Source organism: Mesoplodon bidens, assembly GCF_964165515.1.
Source record: "Mesoplodon bidens genome assembly, chromosome: 1".
Classification (NCBI taxonomy): Eukaryota; Metazoa; Chordata; class Mammalia; order Artiodactyla; family Ziphiidae; genus Mesoplodon; species Mesoplodon bidens.
Window position 1 is genome coordinate 139,169,049 of NC_138176.1, and position 22,230 is coordinate 139,191,278.

At 45.9% G+C, this 22,230-nt stretch overlaps 1 protein-coding gene and 1 long non-coding RNA gene across 2 annotated transcripts in view; one reads left to right on the plus strand and one right to left on the minus strand.

Annotated features, from left to right (window-relative positions):
- Positions 1-22,230, minus strand: part of LOC308626953 — a 786,846-nt gene that overhangs the window by 593,365 nt on the left and 171,251 nt on the right. The gene's annotated exons all lie outside the window — the stretch shown is intronic.
- SCFD2 (sec1 family domain containing 2) overlaps positions 1-22,230 on the plus strand; it is a 394,906-nt gene that overhangs the window by 358,537 nt on the left and 14,139 nt on the right. The window contains exon 7 of the mRNA XM_081252366.1: positions 9,543-9,677. Within this exon, the coding sequence (XP_081108492.1) occupies positions 9,543-9,677 (135 nt within the window). The remainder of the gene's footprint in view (positions 1-9,542; positions 9,678-22,230) is intronic.

A 22,230-nucleotide genomic window follows, 5' to 3' on the forward strand; every position in this document is an offset into this window, starting at 1 on the left:
CTTCAACTTGAGGGTGCTGACTCTCTAAGGTGGGCAGGTAGACAACAGCTAAGGTTACCTGCTACAACCTAGCAAAATCCAGATTCTTCCTCCCATATATTTGTATAGTAGCTGATACTTGAAGAGTCCCCTACATTTGGTTTTCCCTTTGATCCTCACAACAAGTAGGCCAGAGAGGTATTCTCATCCCGAGACCCAGGAAGCAGGCACACAGGTGGGCCAGGGCCTGATGCCAGGTCTTTGCTGCCAACCCAAAACCTCCCCGCTTGCTGCACTGCGGTTCTCCTGGAGGGTCTAGAAATAATGACCGATAGTGCTCATCTCAGATGCTGAAATCACCCATCAAGACACAAAAGACCTTAGAAATTAGCACTCAACTTAGTAATATAAATTCCCATCTTTTTTTTTTTTTTTTTTTTCTTTTGCGGTACGCGGGCCTCTCACTGTTGTTGCCTCTCCCGTTGCAGAGCACAGGCTCCGGACACGCAGGCTCAGCGGCCATGACTCACGGGCCCAGCCGCTCCGCGGCACGCGGGATCTTCCCGGACGGGGGCACGAGCCCATGTCCCCAGCATCGGCAGGCGGACTCTCAACCACTGTGCCACCAGGGAAGCCCTAAATTCCCATCTTTTGTTCAATGATCTGAGAACATCACTACCACGAAATACAGATAAAATCACTCAGATAATTAATCAGTTGTAGTTTTGTCATGAAAAAAATTACCAATCTTAAATATGGCGGTATGGACTGGTCCTAGAAGACGTGATAGAACTGTTGATATATGATGAAATTTAGACCAAAGGGTATCAAGAAGCAAGTGGCTGCTATCATTGGCAAAGGGAAGATAAACCACTAAATTAATGAGGCCTTTTCAGTTTTATGATCATCATGGTGACTAATTTGGCCAACTTCACATAAACATGTATTAGCTATAAATCTTGGGCATAATAAGGACAGTGATAAGTTTCCTAGACTTTATCTCCCTGCTACCAACACAGTTTCTCCAGACCTCAGAACCCTGTCTGAGCAGCCATCGCCTTTGGAAAATGAACTTTCCCTTGTTGCATACACTTCCCTTACAGTGAGTCAATAACATCAACTCATTCACCCAAAATCCTAAATGTCAGTGAGTGGAAGTGGGGACAAGGCAGGGAGTATATGTGTATCTTGAGGGGGTTAAATAATAATTATACAGACACTTAGTGAAATGCTGTGCAACCAATAAAATGAGTGGGATCTAAATATACTTGGCAAGGACTGTATTTGCATCCTTGTCCTGGGCTCTGCTTGGAGAATTCAGAATAAAACAGGGGTTCATGTTCTGTTGGGTGTAGATGTACATCTATTGGGTGTAGATGTAGATCATTCTGTAAAGCATTATTCTATTTTTGTTTAAAAATAAAAAGTAGGGCTTCCCTGGTGGCGCAGTGGTAGAGAGTCCGCCTGCCGATGCAGGGGACACGGGCTCATGCCCCGGTCCGGGAGGATCCCACATGCCGCGGAGCGGCTGGGCCCGTGAGCCATGGCCGCTGAGCCTGCGTGTCCGGAGCCTGTGCTCCGCAACGGAAGAGGCCACAGCAGTGAGAGGCCCGCATACCGCAAAAACAAAACAAAACAAAAAAAAGTGCTCTGAATAATATATGTAAAGCTCTCAGAATAGGAGCTGACACATAGACAGCGCTATGTAAGCATTGTCTCTAACAGTTGTAGTAAAGGACAAAATAGACCTTCTCTTTGTCCTCTTTCGTAGCATTTCGTCATTTCCTTTATTAGGAGATGGGCTACACAGAAAGGGAGTCATTCTTAAGCTGACTGTCCTATTAGCTGTGGCATTTGGTCAGAGTCTACTGCTGACACCCGTTTGTTTGGAAAAGTCATGTTTGTCCATAGACTCTGTTGACCGGAAACGTAAGCCCCAGTTTTGCCTGTGCAGCAAGTCTTCTTATGCTTTCATTTCTTACTACAAATGTTCCAGTTTAATGGGAGGCTTAACCTCCTTCCTAAATGTCAGTGTTTGATGTGCTGCTGTTTCTCAGATGACTCAGGGCAAGGAGCTTATGAGCCCTTTCAGACAAAATATTGCACGGCTCTTGCATGACGGGTTTTGGCAGAAGTCTCAAAGTGCCGTGCTTCCCTGGAGGAAACTCCCCACAGATGCGCACTGTCCTCTGTGCCTCCGGCATGTTGAACCAGAGCCTTTAGAGCCAGCAGGGCCCAAGGAGGCCTGATTCATCTTGTGCCCGGTGAAATATGCACTCTGAACAGTCTGTAGGCCCAGTCTCTTCATCAACATCAACAGTCCCCAGCTCTGGCCACCAGCTGGTCTTTTCCAAGCACTAAGCTCTGTTCTTCCTTCTGATTCTATCTACCTAACCCTAGACCTGCTAGCATCCTTTTTGAAAGGCTCTGCGTGAGACAGGGCTATGCTGGGGGCCAGGATACTTGGCTCTGTCCTCTAGTCTAACTCCTAACTGCCTGTGTGAATTCAAGCAAGTTAATTAATAGCTTTGGGCTTTGATTTCCTCATATTGAAGTTGAAGGGACTTTAATCAAAAAAATTTTTAAGTAATCTGCTTCTGGTTTGAAGGATGGATGGATGGATGAACAGATAGACAAATGAACCACTTTTTAATCTGCAGCGCAAACCATTTTCCTTAAGAAGATGAAAGGAGAAAAACAATCAGTCATACTGCAGCAAAAAATAAAAATAAATAAGCCATGGAGTAGTCAAAGCCAAGACCAGTTTTGAACAAATGTTTTTCTGTACAATCTTGGATTGAAACAAAATAAATACTCTCAGTACAAATCTAGTTCTGAGAACTTGGTTGTTCAGAGTCGGTTCTGCAAAAAAGAGAGAAGCATCTGCAGTGGCAGGACCAAGAGAGGTCCTGGCTGCACCAACACCAACCAGCAAAGCTAAGGTCAGCAGCACGACTGTTGGGGGTGTGATTGTGGCAACAACTCCAGTTTTCTCGGAAACGGATATCCTAGGCCAGGGGTCCCCAAACTATTTGGCACCAGGGACCAGTTTCATGGCAGACAATTTTTCCACGGGTTGCTGGGGGCAGGGGGAATGGCTCAGGCAGTAACGCGAGCGATGGGGAGCGGCAGATGATGCATCGCTCGCCCGCCGGTCACCTCCTGCTGTGCGCCCAGTTCCTAACAGGCCTAGGACTGGTACCGGTCCGTGTCCCGGGTGTTGGGGACCCCTGTCCTAGGCCATCTTTAAGGTGCGCCAAATTCAAGAAGCTGTTGGGGGCTTCCCTGGTGGCGCAGTGGTTGAGAGTCCGCCTGCCGATACAGGGTACACGGGTTCGTGCCCCGGTCCGGGAAGATCCCACATGCCGCAGAGCGGCTGGGGCCGTGAGCCATGGCCGCTGAGCCTGCGCATCCGGAGCCTGTGCTCTGCAACGGGAGAGGCCACAACAGTGAGAGGCCCACGTACCGCAAAAAAAAAAAAAAAAAAAAAAAAAGCTGTTGGAGTTAGACTAGTTTCTCAAAATTGTCTCTGACTTATGTGTAATGTCATCAACTGTTGCTATGCTCAGCACCTTTCTTCAAGAGTTGGAATCAGGTCAATAAGAACCTTCTAGATCTAATCATATACTGCAGAAGAGTAACCAGAGACATAGAAACAAGTATTTTATTTTTCATATTTTGATTAACTCTGGTATATTAAAAGCCCAGTTTGGGGCTTCCCTGGTGGCGCAGTGGTTGAGAGTCCGCCTGCTGATGCAGGGGACAGGGGTTCGTGCCCCGGCCCGGGAGGATCCCACGTGCCGCAGAGCGGCTGGGCCTGTGAGCCATGGCCGCTGGGCCTGCACGTCCGGAGCCTGTGCTCCGCAATGGGAGAGGCCACAACAGTGAGAGGCCCACATACAGCAAAAAAAAAAAAAAAAAAAAAAAAAAAAAGCCCAGTTTGTTCTGGAACAGATATTGGTCATTTAAAGAAAAAGAGAGAGTTTCTGATTTTTTTTGAAACTTCATCTATTTCATGTGTAACACCCATGGGGGTCTCATTAGGCTCTGCCAAACCTTCAAGCTAGCCTCATGAGACTGTCATACAGGGCCACATTGTGATTTTCATTGCCCTAAGCACTTTTGCCTTCATGGCCTTCTTCCTGTATTAAAATCTCTCTATATATATTTATGTGAAGAAGTATTTATTAAATATTATAATAAAAATCATATATAAATATATATATTTGAATACATTGACTGAATATATTCATATTCTTATATTTACACATATGCAATTATATATATAATTATAGTTTCCTTGGTATAGAGACAAATATATTAATATTATATATCAAAACATTATCTTTGACCGAAAAGTTCATTTTTTTCTTCTCATTTTAAAAGAAATCAATGCATTTTCATGGGTCGCTAACAGTCCTGTGGGCCCTAGGCATCGTGCATTCTGTGCCTAGTAGATAAGTCATCTCTGCGGTCATAGCCCCCATTTGCACCCGTCTGCCCAGGACAGGAACATAGCTCGCAGTAGGGAACAGCGGGCATTTTTCTCCTCTCGAGTAGTCCTTGTGACCGTCATGAAACAGGCCATGCAGCTACCCAGGAGCTGTTCGGTTTGGTCCTGAAGTGACAGCTGAGCAGTGAGGGAACTAGGCTCACATGGAGGGAAGGGTAGGGACTGGAGTCCTCTGGCGGAAAACCCTCATATCCTATAGGAGCCAATTTCTCTGAAACAACTCCACTGACATGACTTCCAGCATTCCTCCGAGGGCCATGGCCAACTACACAAGAGTCATCATACTCAAGAGAAGCCCCAAGCCCTGGCTTTCTGTCCAGTACTTATAGTTCTCCCAGTCTAATGCAATTTACTAAGCAGGGGTCATTTTTATCATAAGCAATCTTGCCTGGCTAGAGTTTGACATTCTTCCCTTATCAGGTTTCCAGGGAAACAGAGCTAGAAAGTTAACCAAAGGTCGGATTCTTATGTAGAAGGGAAGAGAGGTTTAATAATCCTTTGCCTACAACAAGCAACCTGCCAGTTATTAAGGAAATAATTATATTAATGTTTGAATCCAGACTTTACGGTGTGTCTGTGGCAGAGACAATGCTATACATGTTCCCCAAACTCCATTTCCTTTTCCTTCTGGCATAGTTAGAGCACATTTTCCACATTCTCTTGCAGGTAAATGTAAGTTTGTGACTAATTCTGGCCAATGAACAATGGGCAGAAGTAATACAGACCACTTTCAGGCTGAGCCCATAAAATCTCTCTGGAAATCCTCCATACTCTCTCTCTTTCATCCTCTGCTGATGAGACGCAAAGGCTTCAGTGTGGGATTCCAGTGCTCTAGGGACTGGTGGGGCTACTCAATAACAGGAACCTGGGTGTCTGAATGATTGCGTAGGCCCTGCACTGTAGGGCACAGACCCCTTACTGCCAGCACACACTGGATGTGGTATAAGCAAGAAATAAGGATGAATTTGTCTGTTTTTAATTCCTCTCCTTCCCCCCTGAAAGATGAACTGACAGTGAATGTTTGATTAGGAAAATTAAATTACTCTGGTTAACACTCTTTTTTTTTGTTTGACATGAGAGTAGAGTTTTATTAGCTAAACCTCTGTGAGCATATTCATCCAACAGTCTTTACTGAGCACCTACTGTGTGCCATGGGGATTCAGTGGTAAACAAGATAGACAAGGGCCCTCAAGTAACCAGCACAGAAATAAGATATAGCAGAAGACAAAGTTTTCCTTTATGATGAAAACTGATCATTTCTATGGTTAATACTCTTATGTAGACAAACTACATGACTAATCTCCCCTCTGGTCCTTTTTAACATGTGAGGGAAACTTGTGAGCAGGGCACCAGGGCAAGACTGTCTCCCCATCACCGCCTTCTATGGTCCTTTGCTGAGAAGTGGGTAGCTTCTGGCTGAATAGAAAATTCCATGACAGTTAGAGGATCCTCATCTAAGAAGCTACTGCCAAAAGCTGTTCATTTCAATCAGATTTCAGTGACATGATTTGGGGAAGAAAAAAATCCAAACTAAGTGAGGAAGGAGCCAAAAGTTCTCATGATTAAAACCCTAATTGGGAAAACTAAGAAATGTGTTTGCTAAGAAGACAAGAGACTAGTACTGCTTTGTACCTAAGAAAGTCTTTTCCCAAATCATGCTCTTTAAATGGACAATGTTATTTAGTTGTTCTGTGCTTAGTCGTTTTAAAGAAGAAATTGGAAAGCTGATATTGGAGCAAGAGAGAGAGCAAGATCCCTAACCCTCTACGCTTCCTTCTTTCCCTGTCTCACAGTCTACATGGGGGCTTCTGGAGCCCTGAGAGCAGTCCTGTCACCCTGGTGCACTGTACTTTGCACAGAGGAGGCCCTAGGCATAGTGTTTTAGCTGGACAACAGGACCAACTTTTTCCTATACCTGAGCTCTTCTCAGGATCACTACTCTTCCTTCTTACAGAAGGTACATCCTACGGGGAGCAACAGCCTCTTTTGTTTTCTGTAGGTTGAGGGTATACTCTCTCCTCTCTTAAATGTGACAGCGTATGTGTACTTCTCTGTGGTTCTGCTTAATGTTATTCTATATAACTATACGTAGACTAATAAAACAAATAACTGTAAACTCCTGGAAAGAAGAAATGGCCTTTTTATTTCTTTATCTTCCCTTTGTGCTTTGTATCAGTTAGAATTTCATTCAGTAGCAAGTAACAAGATGTGAAACGTAAGGCTTAAACATGCAAGGTTTTGTCTTGTCACATAAGTAGGTCCTGATTCAGTACATCCGTGTTAGGTTTATAGTGGCTCCACCAGTCTCCACTGACCTGGGTTTCTTCCAACCCTCTGCTCCAGTATCTCTAAGGAATGGCCCTGTCTTACACAGTGGCTGCTGGAGCTCCAGTCATCACTTCCATGTTCCAGGCAGCAAACAGAGAAAGGGGGGGAAAGCATACCCTTCCCCTTTAAAAATAGAAAACTTCTGAAAGTCCCACTCCCCTTCTACTTACATCTCATTGCCCAGAACTTGCAGACCCAACAGCAGAGAAGGCTGGAGAATGGAGTCTTTCAGCCAGTTGATCATGTGCCTGTCCAAAAATTGGATTCTATTTCTACAGAAGCAGTCGATGAATATTTGATGATAATGATGATAAGGTAGCAGAGTATTGGCCTAAGGACTTCTCCACGGAGAGCAGTTTAAAGAGATTAAAGTTTAAGAGATTAAATATCTGGAGGGCTGAGATGGTAGAAAAGTTTTCAAGACAATTTACTCAGGGAAGAGGATTTGTAGAATTCAGAGGCCATTCCATGAACTTTTTTTTTTAACATTGAAAATATTTATTGGATTGTTTTATGATTCCAGAAGTATACCCGTCAATTTCTAAAATTTAGAAAAAAAAGAAAATAATGTCCCCTACTCCCAGAACCTAGAGTTAGCCCTCGTTTACGTTTTGGTGTGCTTTACTCGAATCTCTTCCATGCATAAATCATTTATTAATTTTGAACAGATGAGGGAAAAAAAGGCGATTCTTGCCGTGTGTGTGTGTGTGTAGTGGTGTTTTAACTGTGCTTTTTAAAAAAGGAATATAGTGAAAAGGCTTCCTCCCACCTTTGTCCCTTGTCCGGTCCCCCACTCCATGATCACTGCTCATGGTGATTCTGTATATCACACCAGAGTTTATTTTTTGCATGTTTCAGCAAATGCAAACTTTCATATTCCCTTTGGCACATTTTACACAAACGCCCATCATACACACTGTTCCTCACCTTGCTTCTTCCACTTATGATTTATTCTGCACCTTGCTTTTTACCATCAGCACAGAGCTTCCCTCTTCACTTCCATAGCATTCCTTCATGTGGATGTATCCCATTTATGAGACAACTCCCTACTGACGGCCACATGAGTTTCTAATCTTTTGCTATTATAAACAATAAAAAGCCCTTTGTGGATCTCATTTGCATATATTAGCATATTTGTAGGATAAATTCCTAGATGTGGAATTGCTAGGTCGGATGCATTTGTAACTTTGATAGATATTGCCAGATTACTCTCTACACCGATTGTAACAATTTACACTCCCACCAGCAGTATATGAGCGTGTCTGTTTCCCCACAGCCTCATCAAAAAAGTGTATTTTCAAGCCTCTGTATTTTTGCCTGTATGATAAATTTTTAAAATCTATGTTGGTATTAGGAAGGTTGACTCACAGTTTTTGTTTTTTTCAATTTCTGTGTTATCGGTGTCTCTGCCCAGTGCTTTCCCTTTCATGAGCATTTGCCTGTGAGATCTCTGGGCATGCGATGGTCTATTTGACTAATAAGCAGAGGAGAGCTGCACCCTCAACTCAACAGCTGCTATTTCTCCCTGCATCTTATCCTTGATAAATGCACCAGTTACCTTCTAGCTAAACGACTGTCTATGATTTTGATGGTTTATACCCTGCTTTATTTCTAAGGTATTTCAAGTAAGAAAGTTGGAATAAGGGGGAAATAAGAGTAAAAAATGACTACGAAAAGCAAGATGAAGCCAGAGGTGAAGTTAACATACCAAATATCCTCAACACTGGCTAAAGGCCGGTTACAGATTTGGCCAGTGCAAAGACAGAAACAGTTCATGACATCTCTACAGTGCTGTTATAGCCTGGCTTTCCTGAGCCTGTAATAGATATAGCAGAGTGCTTTGAGGGAAGACATTCCTCCTCCTTCACCCTTCATGCTCAAACTGGGCTGCCGAACATATCTGGAGCAGCAGAGGTAGCAACAAGACTGGGAGGAAGGTGGTCCAGCCGATGCGAAGGGAAGGAGAGAGGAAAAGCTTGGTAGTGAGGAGACCCAAGGAAAGAGGTGGGGGAACATGCTTAGAATATACATTGGTCAGAGGCAGCTGCCTCCAAATACTACCTAAATGTGGATAGATTTAGCACCATTTACCAAACTGTAGTTGCTGTAAATTCACATCAGCTTAATTCTACTGAAATTCTCATAGTCCTCATAGTCCTCATAATCCACGTGGCTTGCTTTCTCTAAGCCCTGACCTTGGTCAGATTTCTTTGGGCATCTTGGCTGCTTTTTCTGGCCAGCTTGTACTTAGAGTTGACCTCTCTAAAAGACGGAGGGATTGCTTTGGACTTGGATAGTGACAATACACTGTAAGAAAACATTTGGGATCCTAGCAGAAGGGAGCGTAATTCTAAGAATGTTTAGGAGATTGTCTTCCTGTCTGTATCAGCTGACAATACTTTGCTTTTCAGTATACTTCATGCAAAAAATTGTCGCTTTAAATCTAGGTTGAAAAATTAGCCATACTAGGATTATAGCTCTGGTAAGAGGCATTTGCTTGTGGAAGGGAGTGTGAGGAATAAAAAATAGTGCTAGTGTAGTGGGATAAAAATTTCCCCCCCAAATCAATGTTGTCATATTGTCTTTTCACACACAGAGAATCAGCCATTGCTGAGTATCAGAATAAACTGGTTTTGCTTCGTTTGGTGCAGAGAAAGCTACCCTCTCTCTAGGCAAATCAAACAAACCCTTTTACTTACAGCACAATGTTTTGTCTTTCCAGGCATCCTATAAGCCGTTGTTGAAGCAGGTTGTGGAGGAAATATTTAATCCCGAGAGGCCAGATCCCGTTGACATTGAACACATGTCTTCAGGCCTCACTGATCTCCTTAAAACTGGATTTAGCATGTTCATGAAGGTAAAGTAACCATGACGAGGTAATCCTGAGTGTAATGCTATCTTTGCTGGGCTTGAAAATGCTGGCAGCCCCTTAACCCTGGCGAGTACCACAAAGGAGAACGTCCAGTATTTGGCCCTTCTGAAATCAGGTGCAATCTTCATTTAACTTTCGGTTATAAGCAGCCTGACCCTCCAGCCTCATACAGCTTCTCTTGACCTAAGCATTATGATCTTTTCTGATCAATAGGTAAGGACACAAGCCCTCCAGGGTAGCACTATTGAAAACTTCCCTCGTGGCCCACATTTTCACTTAACAGGAATCCACATACCATTCACAGATCTTAGTGGTAGCCCGGTGCTCTTAATTCTAGAACTTATTATGTGGGATAATGAGTAACTCTGCTCAGTTGTATAACTAGCGTCACCCCAAAATCCATTTGAAAACGACTTTTATTTTGGCTTAGCAGACTCCTGGGTGACAAGCATGAGATTTCCCTGGTTAGTATTTAGGGTAGGTCAAAATTACTGAACAGCCTTTGCAGTGGAGATGAAAGGAGGAAAAGTACACAAATGTGATCTATTTTTAACCCACTATAAAGTTTCTAAATTTAAAAAGATCTAAACAAGATTACAGGCTGACCTCCTCATCTATGCCAGGATTTGAGTTGTAATAACTCTTGGAAATAACAGAATGTTTTGCCAGCTTCAAAGCATCTTTGAAATCATGAATTAATCTGCATAGAAGATCTGGCCTTTCAGAGTTCAATAAATGCATGTGCCAGGAAAACTGGTCCACTCCAAAAGCCGGAGGACGGAAGCCAATCAGACTCTAAACCAAGCAGTAAACGGCTGGAATGGACACCCAGTCTCCTTCCCAATGCTCCCAGTTATCATCAGCTTCTGAGGCAACGCGCGGCTGGTGCATTTTCCCTCTGTTTTTGTTTTGTTTTTTTTAATAATGCAGCACAGTTCAGCTTCTCAAAAGTGTTCGTGGACTCCCGTGTTAAATGTAAGCCCAGGGTTGTCCAGCAGCCCTTCGTGGTGGCTAGTTTGTACCGAAGCTTCCAAGCTAGAGGTGGTCTCTGACCTTCTCCACCCGAGCACCCTATTCCTTCATTCATAAGCTTGGTCTTAACCTTGGAGAGAGACTAAAATAACAAGAGTGGACTTTCCTGCCCTGATCCGTCAAGTCTGAGGACGGCTCATTTTGTCCTTTCCCAGTCAGGCTGCTGCGTCCATGGTCAGGCCAAGGGCACACGTGGAGGCTCGAACCTGTCTGCAGTCTGCTTACTGCAGGAGTTTCTAAGTTGCAAGGAGGCACGGTGTCAGTGAGAGGAGGCCTTAACTCGCTCTTAGGCCAGTGATGTTCTGCGGAAAGAACTATGTCCTGGCAAAAGGGTTCTGTGACCAAATATGTTTGGAAACCCATGGGAAATTAACCCGAAATTCTTTGCTGTCAGATTTCACAGTGCCTTTAATGTGCTAACGGACTTTGCAACTCTCTGGAGGCCAGCATAGACCGTCTGTTGTAGGAGGACTGTCCACTTGCATTTTCCATCACTGTTTCATGAACCATGAGACATCACATTTTTAAATTACCCTTTTAAACTATACGGAGTGTTTTCTGTAGCTCTTCTTGCGGTCGGAAGCTTCGCTGTCCTAAGGGGAGCTTTGCCTGAGAGGATGTTTAGAACCGTCCTGGGCCAGCACTGGCCTGCTGTGTTTCTCTCCATTCAAATCCCTGGAATTAGAGCTCATGAAGAGATGCCCCCACCCCTGGAGACTGATCTCAAAGAGAGGTTTCCATGTAATGGATTTAAGAAAAAGGAATGTGTGTTCTTCCAGCAGCTGTCAGGATCCACTCCTCAGCCCGCAGCTGCCGGGCCTCTGCTCTCAGTAGCCAGGGGCTCTCATCTGTCTGAAGCGGGTGGGAGAGTCTTGGTGGACTGGCCCAGTAGCCCTCCTCACCCTAGCAGCCCAAGGGAGAATCATTTTGTTCCACTTCTACATGGGCCTCCGTGGCTGGCTCTTCCCATCATTCCACAGAACTTGGCAAGGAAATTTACCTCTGGCCCATGTGTTCAAAGTTTAAACAAAATTGGGATAAATGGAAAAAGGAACTGTAGGGCTTTGAGGACCTAACAGTGACTTCTCAAAGACCTCCGTCTTTGAGATGGGGGGGCGACGCCATCAGGAGAGGGTGTCTTCTATGTTGGTTTAAGGCCGGTGGAAAGAAGAGGATGTGGATAGAAGAGATGGAGCCTCTCATGGCCACGGCCATTCACCAGTCTCCCTGGTCCTGTTCTCTGATGCTTTTCACTACCAAAGTCAAACAGCTAACCTGTGGTCAGCTGTACCAGGGAATCAGCCATTCTCATATTCAAACCTCACAACAACCCTTTCATTATCCCTGCTTTACCCGTGGGGAAACTGAGGCTCAGAAAGCTTAAGCAGTAGATGTGAACTTCCAGAAGGCCAAAATTGGGTCATCCTCCCCTCCGTTCTCAGGTGTTTTTCAAACAGCACACAGGAAATGGGACAACAGGATTTGTTCCCAGGTCAGTCTTATTCCAAAGCCCGCGCTCTTAATGCATTTCTTGGCGCCAGGATGCTGCCAGGTGTTTTCTTGAAAGTTAAATATCCATGGGTCATTAATTCTTTTCTTCCTGATGACTCATTAGCACAGACGCTTTTCCTCTCCACTATCTATGCAGCTCCTCAGTCAACTCCACACCCGGACTGGTCATCAAGACACAGCCCCTGTGAGGGAGCTCTCCCGGGGTCATCTGCTGTTACCCTGTCTGCTTCTCTGGGACTTGGTCCCGGGACTCACTGGCAGTACAGCCCCAGGAGAAGAAATTTGCGCAGTGGTGTGAGCTGTTTCCACACACTGCATCTTCATTCTGTAAGAGCAGCCAGCAGCCATTACTTTCCTGCCACTTGCTGCCCTGCTCTTTGCTTCTGGGACTGCTTCCCCCACTTCTCACTCAAGACACACTGATGCTGTGCCTGAAAGGAACAAACAGACAGAGCCTGATGAAATAAAGGTGTCCACGTGGGCTCCTTCTGTGCTTGGGGTACTGTCGCCCAAATGGGAGAGCTGTAGGGCTGGAAAGGGAACTGAGCTACTCGTCTGTCTCCATCCGTCTGTGGACTCACAGACGGTTTCACAGATGACTTTGGCTCAGAGTCACCAGAGGCAGTATCTGTAGCCTACGCGGGGGGTGAGAAGCCAGCAGGAAATGTTCTGGGAAAGAGACCAGCAGACATTACCGTAGAGTATACTGGGGGTCCCCATGACGGTGATAGGAAAAACACAGGAGAGGATTTTCCAGGCCCCAGCGTTTTGTCAGGGCTCTGTACCTTTTGTGCGCACTTCTGTGACTGCACTTATTCCTTGCTTTATCAAGGTATCTTTCTTAGGTATCTTTCTCCAGACTAGTGTGTTCTAACTGAACGGCTTCATCCACTGCACATCAGTGGATCAAGATCTCAGTTCAGTGGGTTGTAATCAGCACTTCTTAACGAAGAAAAATAGAACAGGCTAGCAACGTGAAGCCAAATAACTGAGTCACACATACATACACACTTGTGATTTAAATGAATTTCTTGCTTTCGGCCACAATCAAAAGGAGGTGAGGGCTTCCCTGGTGGCGCAGTGGTTGAGAGTCCGCCTGCCGATACAGGGCACACGGGTTCGTGCCCCGGTCCGGGAAGATCCCACATGCCGCGGAGTGGCTGGGCCCGTGAGCCATGGCCGCTGAGCCTGCACGTCCGGAGCCTGTGCTCCACAACGGGAGAGGCCACAACAGGGAGAGGCCCGCGTACCGCAAAAAAAAAAAAATGGAGGTGAAAGCTATGGCTATGAGAAAGGAGGGCTGATCTGGGTCTCATTCTTTCCTGCATCCTCAGCATGGGGCACCTGCATGGGCCTTACACACAGCAGGCACCCGCTAAAGGTTGGGAGTGGGCCTGTGAGGGCACCCATTCAGAGAGCAGCAGGCTTCAGTCAGTGGTTCCTCTTGCCAGCTTACTGCCCTTAAGCCGAAGCTACGTTTCAACAACTTTACGAGGGAGAGAAGGCAGCAGCCAGACCAGTCAACTCCAGTGACCCTCAGAGTATTCCCTGACCCTCCTTTGCAGCAGCTACTAAGCAAGGCGAAGCCAGTCACTGTTCTGTCATTATGTCACCCCAGAGAAGCAGCGACCCACGGGCTCCCACTCACCGGCCAGCACTGCCCTGCTGGGGGAGACGGAAGCCCACCTCGCCTCTGTCAAAGAAACCTGGTGGGCTCGTCTTCTGTCCACAGACAACATGGAAATCTGTTTCTTCCACCTTCTTTGTCTCTCTGGAGGAGAGAACAGAAGCAAAGAGGCTGGTTTTGTAGTGTGAAGACTCAGAGGAGCCAGCAGGAGAAATGTCCGAACAGTGTTAAGTAGGGGGGTGCGTGTTGTCAGGGGAAGTTTTGGGGGTCGCTTTTCTATTCCACGTCTCGCACTTTTCTGTTTGCTTTTGTAAATAATAGAAGGCCATCTAGTTTATGCTCTATTAACACCACTCACCTCCTTCTACTGCCCATGTTTGTTTACAAGAGGCAATAGGAAGTGGTGGTAACATCCGGAGTCAGATGGTCTGGGTTAGAACTTGAGCACCCGCACTTATCAGCTGTGTGACCATGGGTATGTTGTCACTTAAGCCCTCTGTGCCTAAGTTGCCTCATCGGTAAAATGCGGATGATAATAGTACCTACTTTACAGGACTGGGGTGAGGATTAAGTGAGCTCATACATACAGAGGATTCACAACAGTACCTGGCCTACAGGAAGTGCTAAGTATGTACTTGCTATTTTTATTTTCACAAGTTCGTGATCCTGGCCAGACTGTGGCTCTTGAGAAAAGAGCCACCTTGAGTGTCTTTGTGTTGCTGTACAGAGCCCGTATGTGGGCATTTGGTGCATACAGATTAACTGCTGAGTGAACAAATGAATCACACAGAAGAGAACTGACATCTTCCCCCAAAGTCACAAGCATTTCCTGTCTCACTGCCGACTTGCTCTTGCTAAGAGACATGGACTGTCTCTGCCTGTGGGCAGCCATGTTTATACGGCTGTGCGGTGTTTTTCCAGACCCCCTTTCTCTTCTATCCTGTGAGTCCAGCCTTGATGTCCTCAGTCTCAGGGGACACAGACCCTCCCTCCTGGAGCAAGGTGTGGGAGCCAGTGAAATTCTGTGCCCGTGCCGTGACAAAATGGCTCAAGGGAAGAGAGGCCAGCTGGGCTAGACCCTGGCCACCTGGCACGGAGGCAGAAGCCCAGAACAACTCGGACCCCAGACTCCACCAGGAGCACTTCAGAAGCTCCACCTCTGCCCCTCAAGCACTCTTCAATCAGCCCCAGTGCTGTAGGGAGGCCTCGGAAGTGGCTCACAGAAATCAATCTTATTGATGTAAATGTCCGCAGACAGTGAAAGTTAGGAAAAATGCCTGTGTGTCCAAGATTCTCTGCCTCAAATAAACCTTGTGTGAGAGGGAAGTCAAGGCAGCTGTATTTTGCCCTTACCAAAGTCGGAACCTCATTTGTGTCAGGCTACAACTTGTTAAGAAAAGTCACTTTCTTTTCATTGCTTTAGCTTGTTTTCCTGTATAAATCAGACTCTCCACAGAAGTCTCTCATCCCCCACCCAACCCGTTCTGGTTATCACTTGGTACGTAAGAAGCCATGTCAAAACTCTGGCATAAAATATTATCAATCATTTATTTTGTTCATGTATCTGCCCTCTGGGCAGAGCTCAGCAGAGAAGAATTCGCCTCCAAGATGGTCCACTCCCACGGTCAGCAGGTCGATGCTGATCATCAGCTGGTAGCTGAACCCGGCCTGTGAGCTACAGGACTCAGTTCCTCTCCACAGAGGCCTCTCCACATAGCCTGAGCTTCCTCACAGCATCCCAGGGACAAGCATCCTGAGAGAGGTTGCCAGGTGGGAAGCCTCAGAAGCCACAGGGCATCGCTCCTCAGTATTCTGTTGGTTGAGGCAGTCACAAATGCCCACCTGGATTCAAGGGGAGGGATATACTGTCTTCCTATGAAAAAGGGAACCAGAGCATGAGAAGCAGAAACTATCGCTGAGGCTGCTTTAGGAAAATGCAGTCCGCACTTTACCTCAGTGTAGGATTGGCTGTCTGGCCCATCAAGGGCAGTGTTTGGCTGATTCTAGGAGTTTTCCCTTCGATCTAGAGGACAGAAAATGTACTCACGCTTCTGATCTGCTTTCAAAATAAGTGAGCCCAGAAAGGCTTTGATAATGAAAAGCATGCCTGCTATTTGCCCACAATCATTTTAAATAATATAATCTAAGGGGGAAAAAAACCTTTCTGAGTGCTGAGCTGTAGGACTTTGCACTCCCAAGTTCGCCCCATCAGGCCCTGTCAAGGAAAGCAGGCAGGCTGGGGAGCAGCGCTGGGTGCCCACGAGATCATTCTTCCTGCAGTTCTGAGCAAGTGTCTGGAGTCAGCTCAGCGCGCTCCTCCACCAGAGGCTAGACTTGTGGTTAGCCACATGGTGCTGTCGGCTTCAAAGGGCAGTGCCCTGGGGGGAGGGGGACTATCAAACTCGAGAGAAACAGCTTTGACAGAACCTCACGTTTTTTAAACAGTCAAGTCTTCTCTCCAAATGCCTGTGCGTGGAGCACCTTGATCCCTGTAGAGAAAAGCTTGATAGTGATCTAATGAATAAGTCGAACCATACCTTACCACTCTCACAATTTAATTTAAAACGAGCATGTCTAATAGGCAGCACTTTGAAAATGCGTTTCTGGAATTTGTGGTTTGGATTTCAGTCTCCTGAAAATAATATATTTTATATCTACTCCATGTGTTTGGACTCCAACTTGTTTTGACTAAAGGACTTGATTTGTCAAGATGTTTTCTCTGCTGGAACTGCTGTGAGGGGCGTGGGTTGTATCTAATGAACTTACGCGAGGCCCTTTTACCTCCTTTTAAGAGCATTGTGAAACTTTGTGTTGTTGTTGTTCCATTTCTTATATGGCTGTGCTTCATTGGAAAAAAGAAAAGATTTATGAAAAACACTCAAAGAAGACCCAGTGCTTGCCTCTGGGCCCTTAGTATGAGTTCCTGTGAGAGCTCCATGGCCTTAGGCAGCAATAGAAAAAGGCCCACAAGGAGAGAGGGCACAGCTACTCAGGGTAGCCCTAAAAAGCCGGAGGTGGTGAAGGAGTAAGAGTTGAAACACTTCAGTGGCAATTAAGCTGCCACCAGGTTGCACGAACTTCATCAAAGAAAGTCCTCATTATGAGGACCGAGGGGGCCTTTCCAGGAACCTAAGGACGGCAATGCGGTGAGCCTCAGGAAGGATTGGGCCCGAGAACTAGAAAGCCATCAGGAAACCAGAGAGTTCTTGAAGGCTTGCTGTGGCCTGCAGAAGATGCTGAGAACAGCCCTAGCATTGTGTACATACTCAATAAATATGAGTTGAGTGAATGGCTGGAGAGCTATGCCACAGCTTTTGGTGCTTCTTAAGAGCTCAGCTTTGACTGGGCCTCGTCTGTCTTAGGTCAAGTCTTGATTCCCAGGGAAGGGTCTCGAGTGGGCCCAGCCTGGGTCGGGGCCCAGTCCGGAACCGTTCAGTTGAAGTTGGGGGGCATGATCACACCGTAATTACACGGCTGCCAGGAGCCCACCCTATGGCCATGGGGATGGAGGAGACTATTCATGTGTGGGTGGGACAGATACCTACAGATGCATCTACAGCAGTGGTGAAGGATGCTGTAAGGATAAAGGACAAAAATGATGAGCCTTAGGTGCAACTTGATGTCAGATCCTTGGACTGTGAAAGCTGGACGTGCCTGGAGTTCATCTGGTCCAGCTCCTCATTGTTTGCATAAGAAAAATGAGACTCAGACGTGAACTGTTGGCTTAGGTCCATTATACTTTATGGCATTTCTGACAAGAGGAAAACATCTCAGCATTTGGTGTTTGTTGATTAAATCAGCACAAGTCTTGGAATCTGTTTGCAATACTATTTATAACCGTTGTTTATATTTTCTTCTTCTTAATTATGCTACATACTGTGGTTTGATTTTTGTCTAACATTCGCTAAATATGATCCATAAGTTCTAGTGAGATGGATTTTGGTAGGAATCGTTAAACAAAACCTTGGTTTTGGCAGGCTACGAACTTTGTTTGCCTGTGAGCAATTATCAAGAGCCTCTTGTGTGCTAGTCAGTCTTGTGGGTAAGGAAGATACAGAGACAAAGTAGCCATCCTACCTTCCATGGCATAGCTTACATTGGAGAGCTTACAGTTCGTTAGGGAGGTGGACAAGAACATTGAGGGTTGAGGGGACGAGAGATAAGTGGTATCTGGGTGGGGTGTGAGGACACAGAGAAGGGGAGCTCAATGTGTCCAACCTGTAGGAGTGAGGAACAAAGTGATGAAATGCCAGGCTACATGAAAGGAATCCAGGTAGCTCCAAATGGCTGGGTCTAAGAGCAGCCTGTAAAGAGTGGAAGAAGGTAAGATAGAGAAATAATCAGAAGGCAGATCATGAAGGGCTGGAGGCTTGACATTTGACCCAAAACAGTGAGGTTCAATGGAATGTTTTTTAGGAATATATAACCAGTGTATATGTTATAAAGATCACCTGGAAGCACTGAGGGCAGGCGGGGCCGGGGGGGGACGTGGCCAGACTAGCATCAGGTTGGGGAGAGAAGGTGAGAAGATGAGAGTTGGGGTGAGGTAGGGGCCAAGGGAATGAGGGCAGTGATGCAGCACCGGTGGGTCCCACAGGACCGGGCATTGATGGGATGTGGAAGTAAATGAGAGAACATTGTCCAGGGTCAGTCACCCAGTCAGGGATGGCTGGATGGCAGGTGTTAACGTTCTCTCTGACTTGGAAGCAGGAATGGAGAAGAAAATAACTTGCATTTTAGAGTTTAGGTGCCTGTGAGACAGCTTTGCAGCTCAGCAGAGCTGAGGGGCCACTGGCCCATGTGAGGCCCAGACCATGGACAAGATAGGGCCACCCAGGGACGGTGTTTGGGAGAAGAGGCCCTAGCAGTCGGGAACACAGTACATGATGGGGCAGGTCAAGCAAGAGGAGAATCCGTGAGGAAGGAGAGAAACTGAGAGGGCTTAGAAAGCAGAGAGGGTTGGGGAGAAAGTTTCTGGAAAGCGGAAGCCATCCACTGCAGCACATGCAGCAGTTGGGCTGAGCTGATGGCACAGCGACTCTGGCAGCCTCTGCGATGGGATGAAGTAAAGACCCACGAGGAACCTGGGAATTGGCTGATGTTGCTGAAGAACTAGAAGTACAGAGTTTTAAGAGATGAAAGCTAGTAAAAATGCTTTCAGTTTGAAGAATCTGTTTATAAATGAGAGCACGTGGAATGTATCCCACTCTGGTATGAGACGGACCTGGACTTCTGTCTCAGCGCTACAGCTTATGAATTGGAAAAGTTGGGACAAGTCACTTCACCTCTGTAAGCCTCACTGTCTCTGTCTGTACAATGGAGCTTCTACCTACTTCATAGAGTCTGAGATTGTGCAGAGTAATGCTTGCCCCACCCCCTGCTTTATTTTCCTCCACAACACTTACCACCTTCTTCACTTACCAATTTACTTTTGTATTTTGTCACTCTCCCCAACGAAAATATAAACTCTGCGCAGCAGGGAGTCTTCTCGGGTTTGTTCGCTGCAGAGTCCCCAGTGCCTAGAGCAGTGTCTGGCCCATAGTAGTTGCTTAATAAATATTTGTGGACTGGGTGAATAAATGAGTAAAAAGTTGTGCTAGACGTGAAGTGTTCGGCGGTGGTGGCAGTGCTGTTACTACCTCCTGTCGGGAGTAAAGCCATTACCAAGCCACCTTCAAAGTCAGCATGGCGGCTCTCAGGGCCCAGTGCCCTTTGGGCCAACGCTCCCATTACGCTGTCTCCCTCCTACGAGGCCCGGCCCATCGTTGGAGGGTGGGGGACCTGACCCTTGCCTGTGCTGGAGACAAGTAAGTCACACATGTAGAGAAACAGATTGGAGGAGAATCAGCAGCCGGGTTCTTGAAACGCCTGGAGAACTCCAGAGAAACGGGGAGCAGAGGAAACCCTTCTCATAGAAACCAGTCAGGACATCAAAGAGCGCTCTCGGGGCCACAGCTGCAGAGAAGGTGTCGGCAGCCCCTGCTTCAAAGCCTGGATGGATGGTGGGGAGAAACTATCTTCTCCGACCAGAACCTGACGTCTTAAAATCCCAGCTGGCGAAGGTTTAGAAAATGACAGAAAGAGCAGTGAGTCTGACTTCCTTCATTAATCTGTGTGTTTGTGACGGCAGTAACGACGCTTAAATCTTTCATCGTCAAAGTGCCTTACACCATGAACCCACATACAAATGGGGCTCAGCCGAATGTGGCTGATTATAAGGAATGTGTTATTTCGATGGAAAAGACTGGGAAGACCCCACTTCCCAATAGCTTGCCGATTTGACATGTTCTAAAAAGAAATCTGGTATCAAAACATAAATCTAAACAGAAACCAAAATAGCAAACAGCAACATGCATTAATGGGGCCTGTTAATTTGTACCACAATCAACATTCCCTCAATTCGTTGGCCAAAGGGTATTGTTCTTTGTTGTTGCTGTTCATTTCTTTTTTCCTTTTCATCTTTCAATACATCCTTCCAAGATTCTCACAATGTACTTCAGAGTCCAGACTCCCTTATGGAAAGCATATGTCTTTGGGAACATAATGTACCACTTGAAGTTCTGGAGCCAGTTGTATTTCAGTCCCAGCATTAAGTGAGAAACAATTGTTTGTAGGGTTGGAAGGAACCTCGGTTAGTTACTCAGCCAGGAAGAACCACACGTAAAGCAAAGAGAGAGTGTCTAAAAGATCTCAAAGAAAAGAAGAATATCTCCAGTTAACCTGTGGACCTCCTTCATTCATTCATTCATTTTATTCATGCAACATTTGTTGAAAGTTTACCATGAGCTAGCTCTATGCTCAGACCCCAAAATACCAAGATAAATATGATCAATCCCTACCCTCCAGTAGCTTAAAGTCTAGGAGAGGAGATAGGCAGGTCTATCAAGGTCTCAGTCCAGTGTGACAAGGCCAAGGCAGAGGTATCTGTCAGATTCGGGTCATGGGGCAGGAGTTGAGAGGTGGTTAGGGAGAACCTTTTTAGAGGCGAGGGTGCCTTTTAAAGAGAGTAAAAAGGAAGGAGGTAAAGAAGGGGAGGCAGGGGTACTTTACACAGAGGAAATTGTCCGTGCCACGTAAAACAAGATGATGCAGTTGGTGCTCTAACTGTTTAATAACTGGAATGTCATGGGCACAGACAGGCCAAAACCCACTGGTGTGGTCCCGGTTAACCAATGCCTGTGGGCTAAAGATCTTTCCTACTAATATGGACAAATCCCCAGGGTATATCACTGAGCAAAACTAAATGTGGTATCGAGCGGCTAGAAGTCAAGATGGCGGTTACCCCTTGGTGAGGTAGTGACACGAAGGGGGCCTGAGTGGGGATCCAGAGTGCTGGCTTTCTGTTTCCTGATCTGGGTACCGGTCACAAGGATTTGTTTAGTTTGTGAAAATAAATTGAACTGAACACTTGTGATAAATGCTCTTTTCAGTGCAAATGTTCAGTAAAGTGTTTTTTCAGTTCAGTAAAGTGTATGTTTAACAAAAAGTTTTTTTAAAAAGACCTTGCATTCATGGATGGCTCAAGTCCTCGTGAGTGACTCCAGCAAATAGTGTATATGGAGGAGATGAAAATAGAGGCATAAAGCAAAGCCACGTGAGAAGAGCCTTCTATACTAAATTGAGGAGTCTGAAGTTTATCCTCAGAGTTAGGAGACTCCCCGGAAAGAATGTAAGCATGTGATGGAGCTGAGGGGTGTTTAAGAGTGTGGCCTCTGCAGTTTGGCCCCTGGCTCCAAGATTTAGTCACGACATGTAAACTTCAGTCTCTCCATCTGTAAAATACGCCAATGATTGTATTTGCCTCCTAAGGATTTTTGACAATCGGATAAGATAATGCACAAAAATTCAATAATAAATATTTGCACTTTCGAAAGCTTACTTAGGCAGGAATGAGGAGACTGGATTGGGGTGGGGTGGGGGGTGGCCAGACCAGGGACAGGGAAACAAATTAGAAGACTCTAACAATAATCTAGTAAAGAAGGAATGAGAGCCGACCAGAGCAGGGATAGTGGAAATCAAGGAGATATCAGTGAACTGGAGGGGGAAGAATTAACAGGACTTGATCTGGGAGATGAAAAAGACAGCACAGTCCAAGATGACTCTCAAGGGTCTGGCTCAGGTGACTGTGAAGGAGGTGATGCTCTTAGAAAGTCAACAGAAGGAATAGACTTGGGGAAAGATCATGCATCAAATTTGAAATCTGTTGAGTTGAGGTATCCCAGGAGGCATCCAGGTGGAGATGGCCACAGGAACTCAATAGTGATGCTAAAGACATAGATTTGGGAAGCATATAAAAGATTATTGAAGGCATATGAGTAGATGAGGTCCTCAAGTGAGAGAAGCAAGAGGCCAAAGATGGAGCCCTAA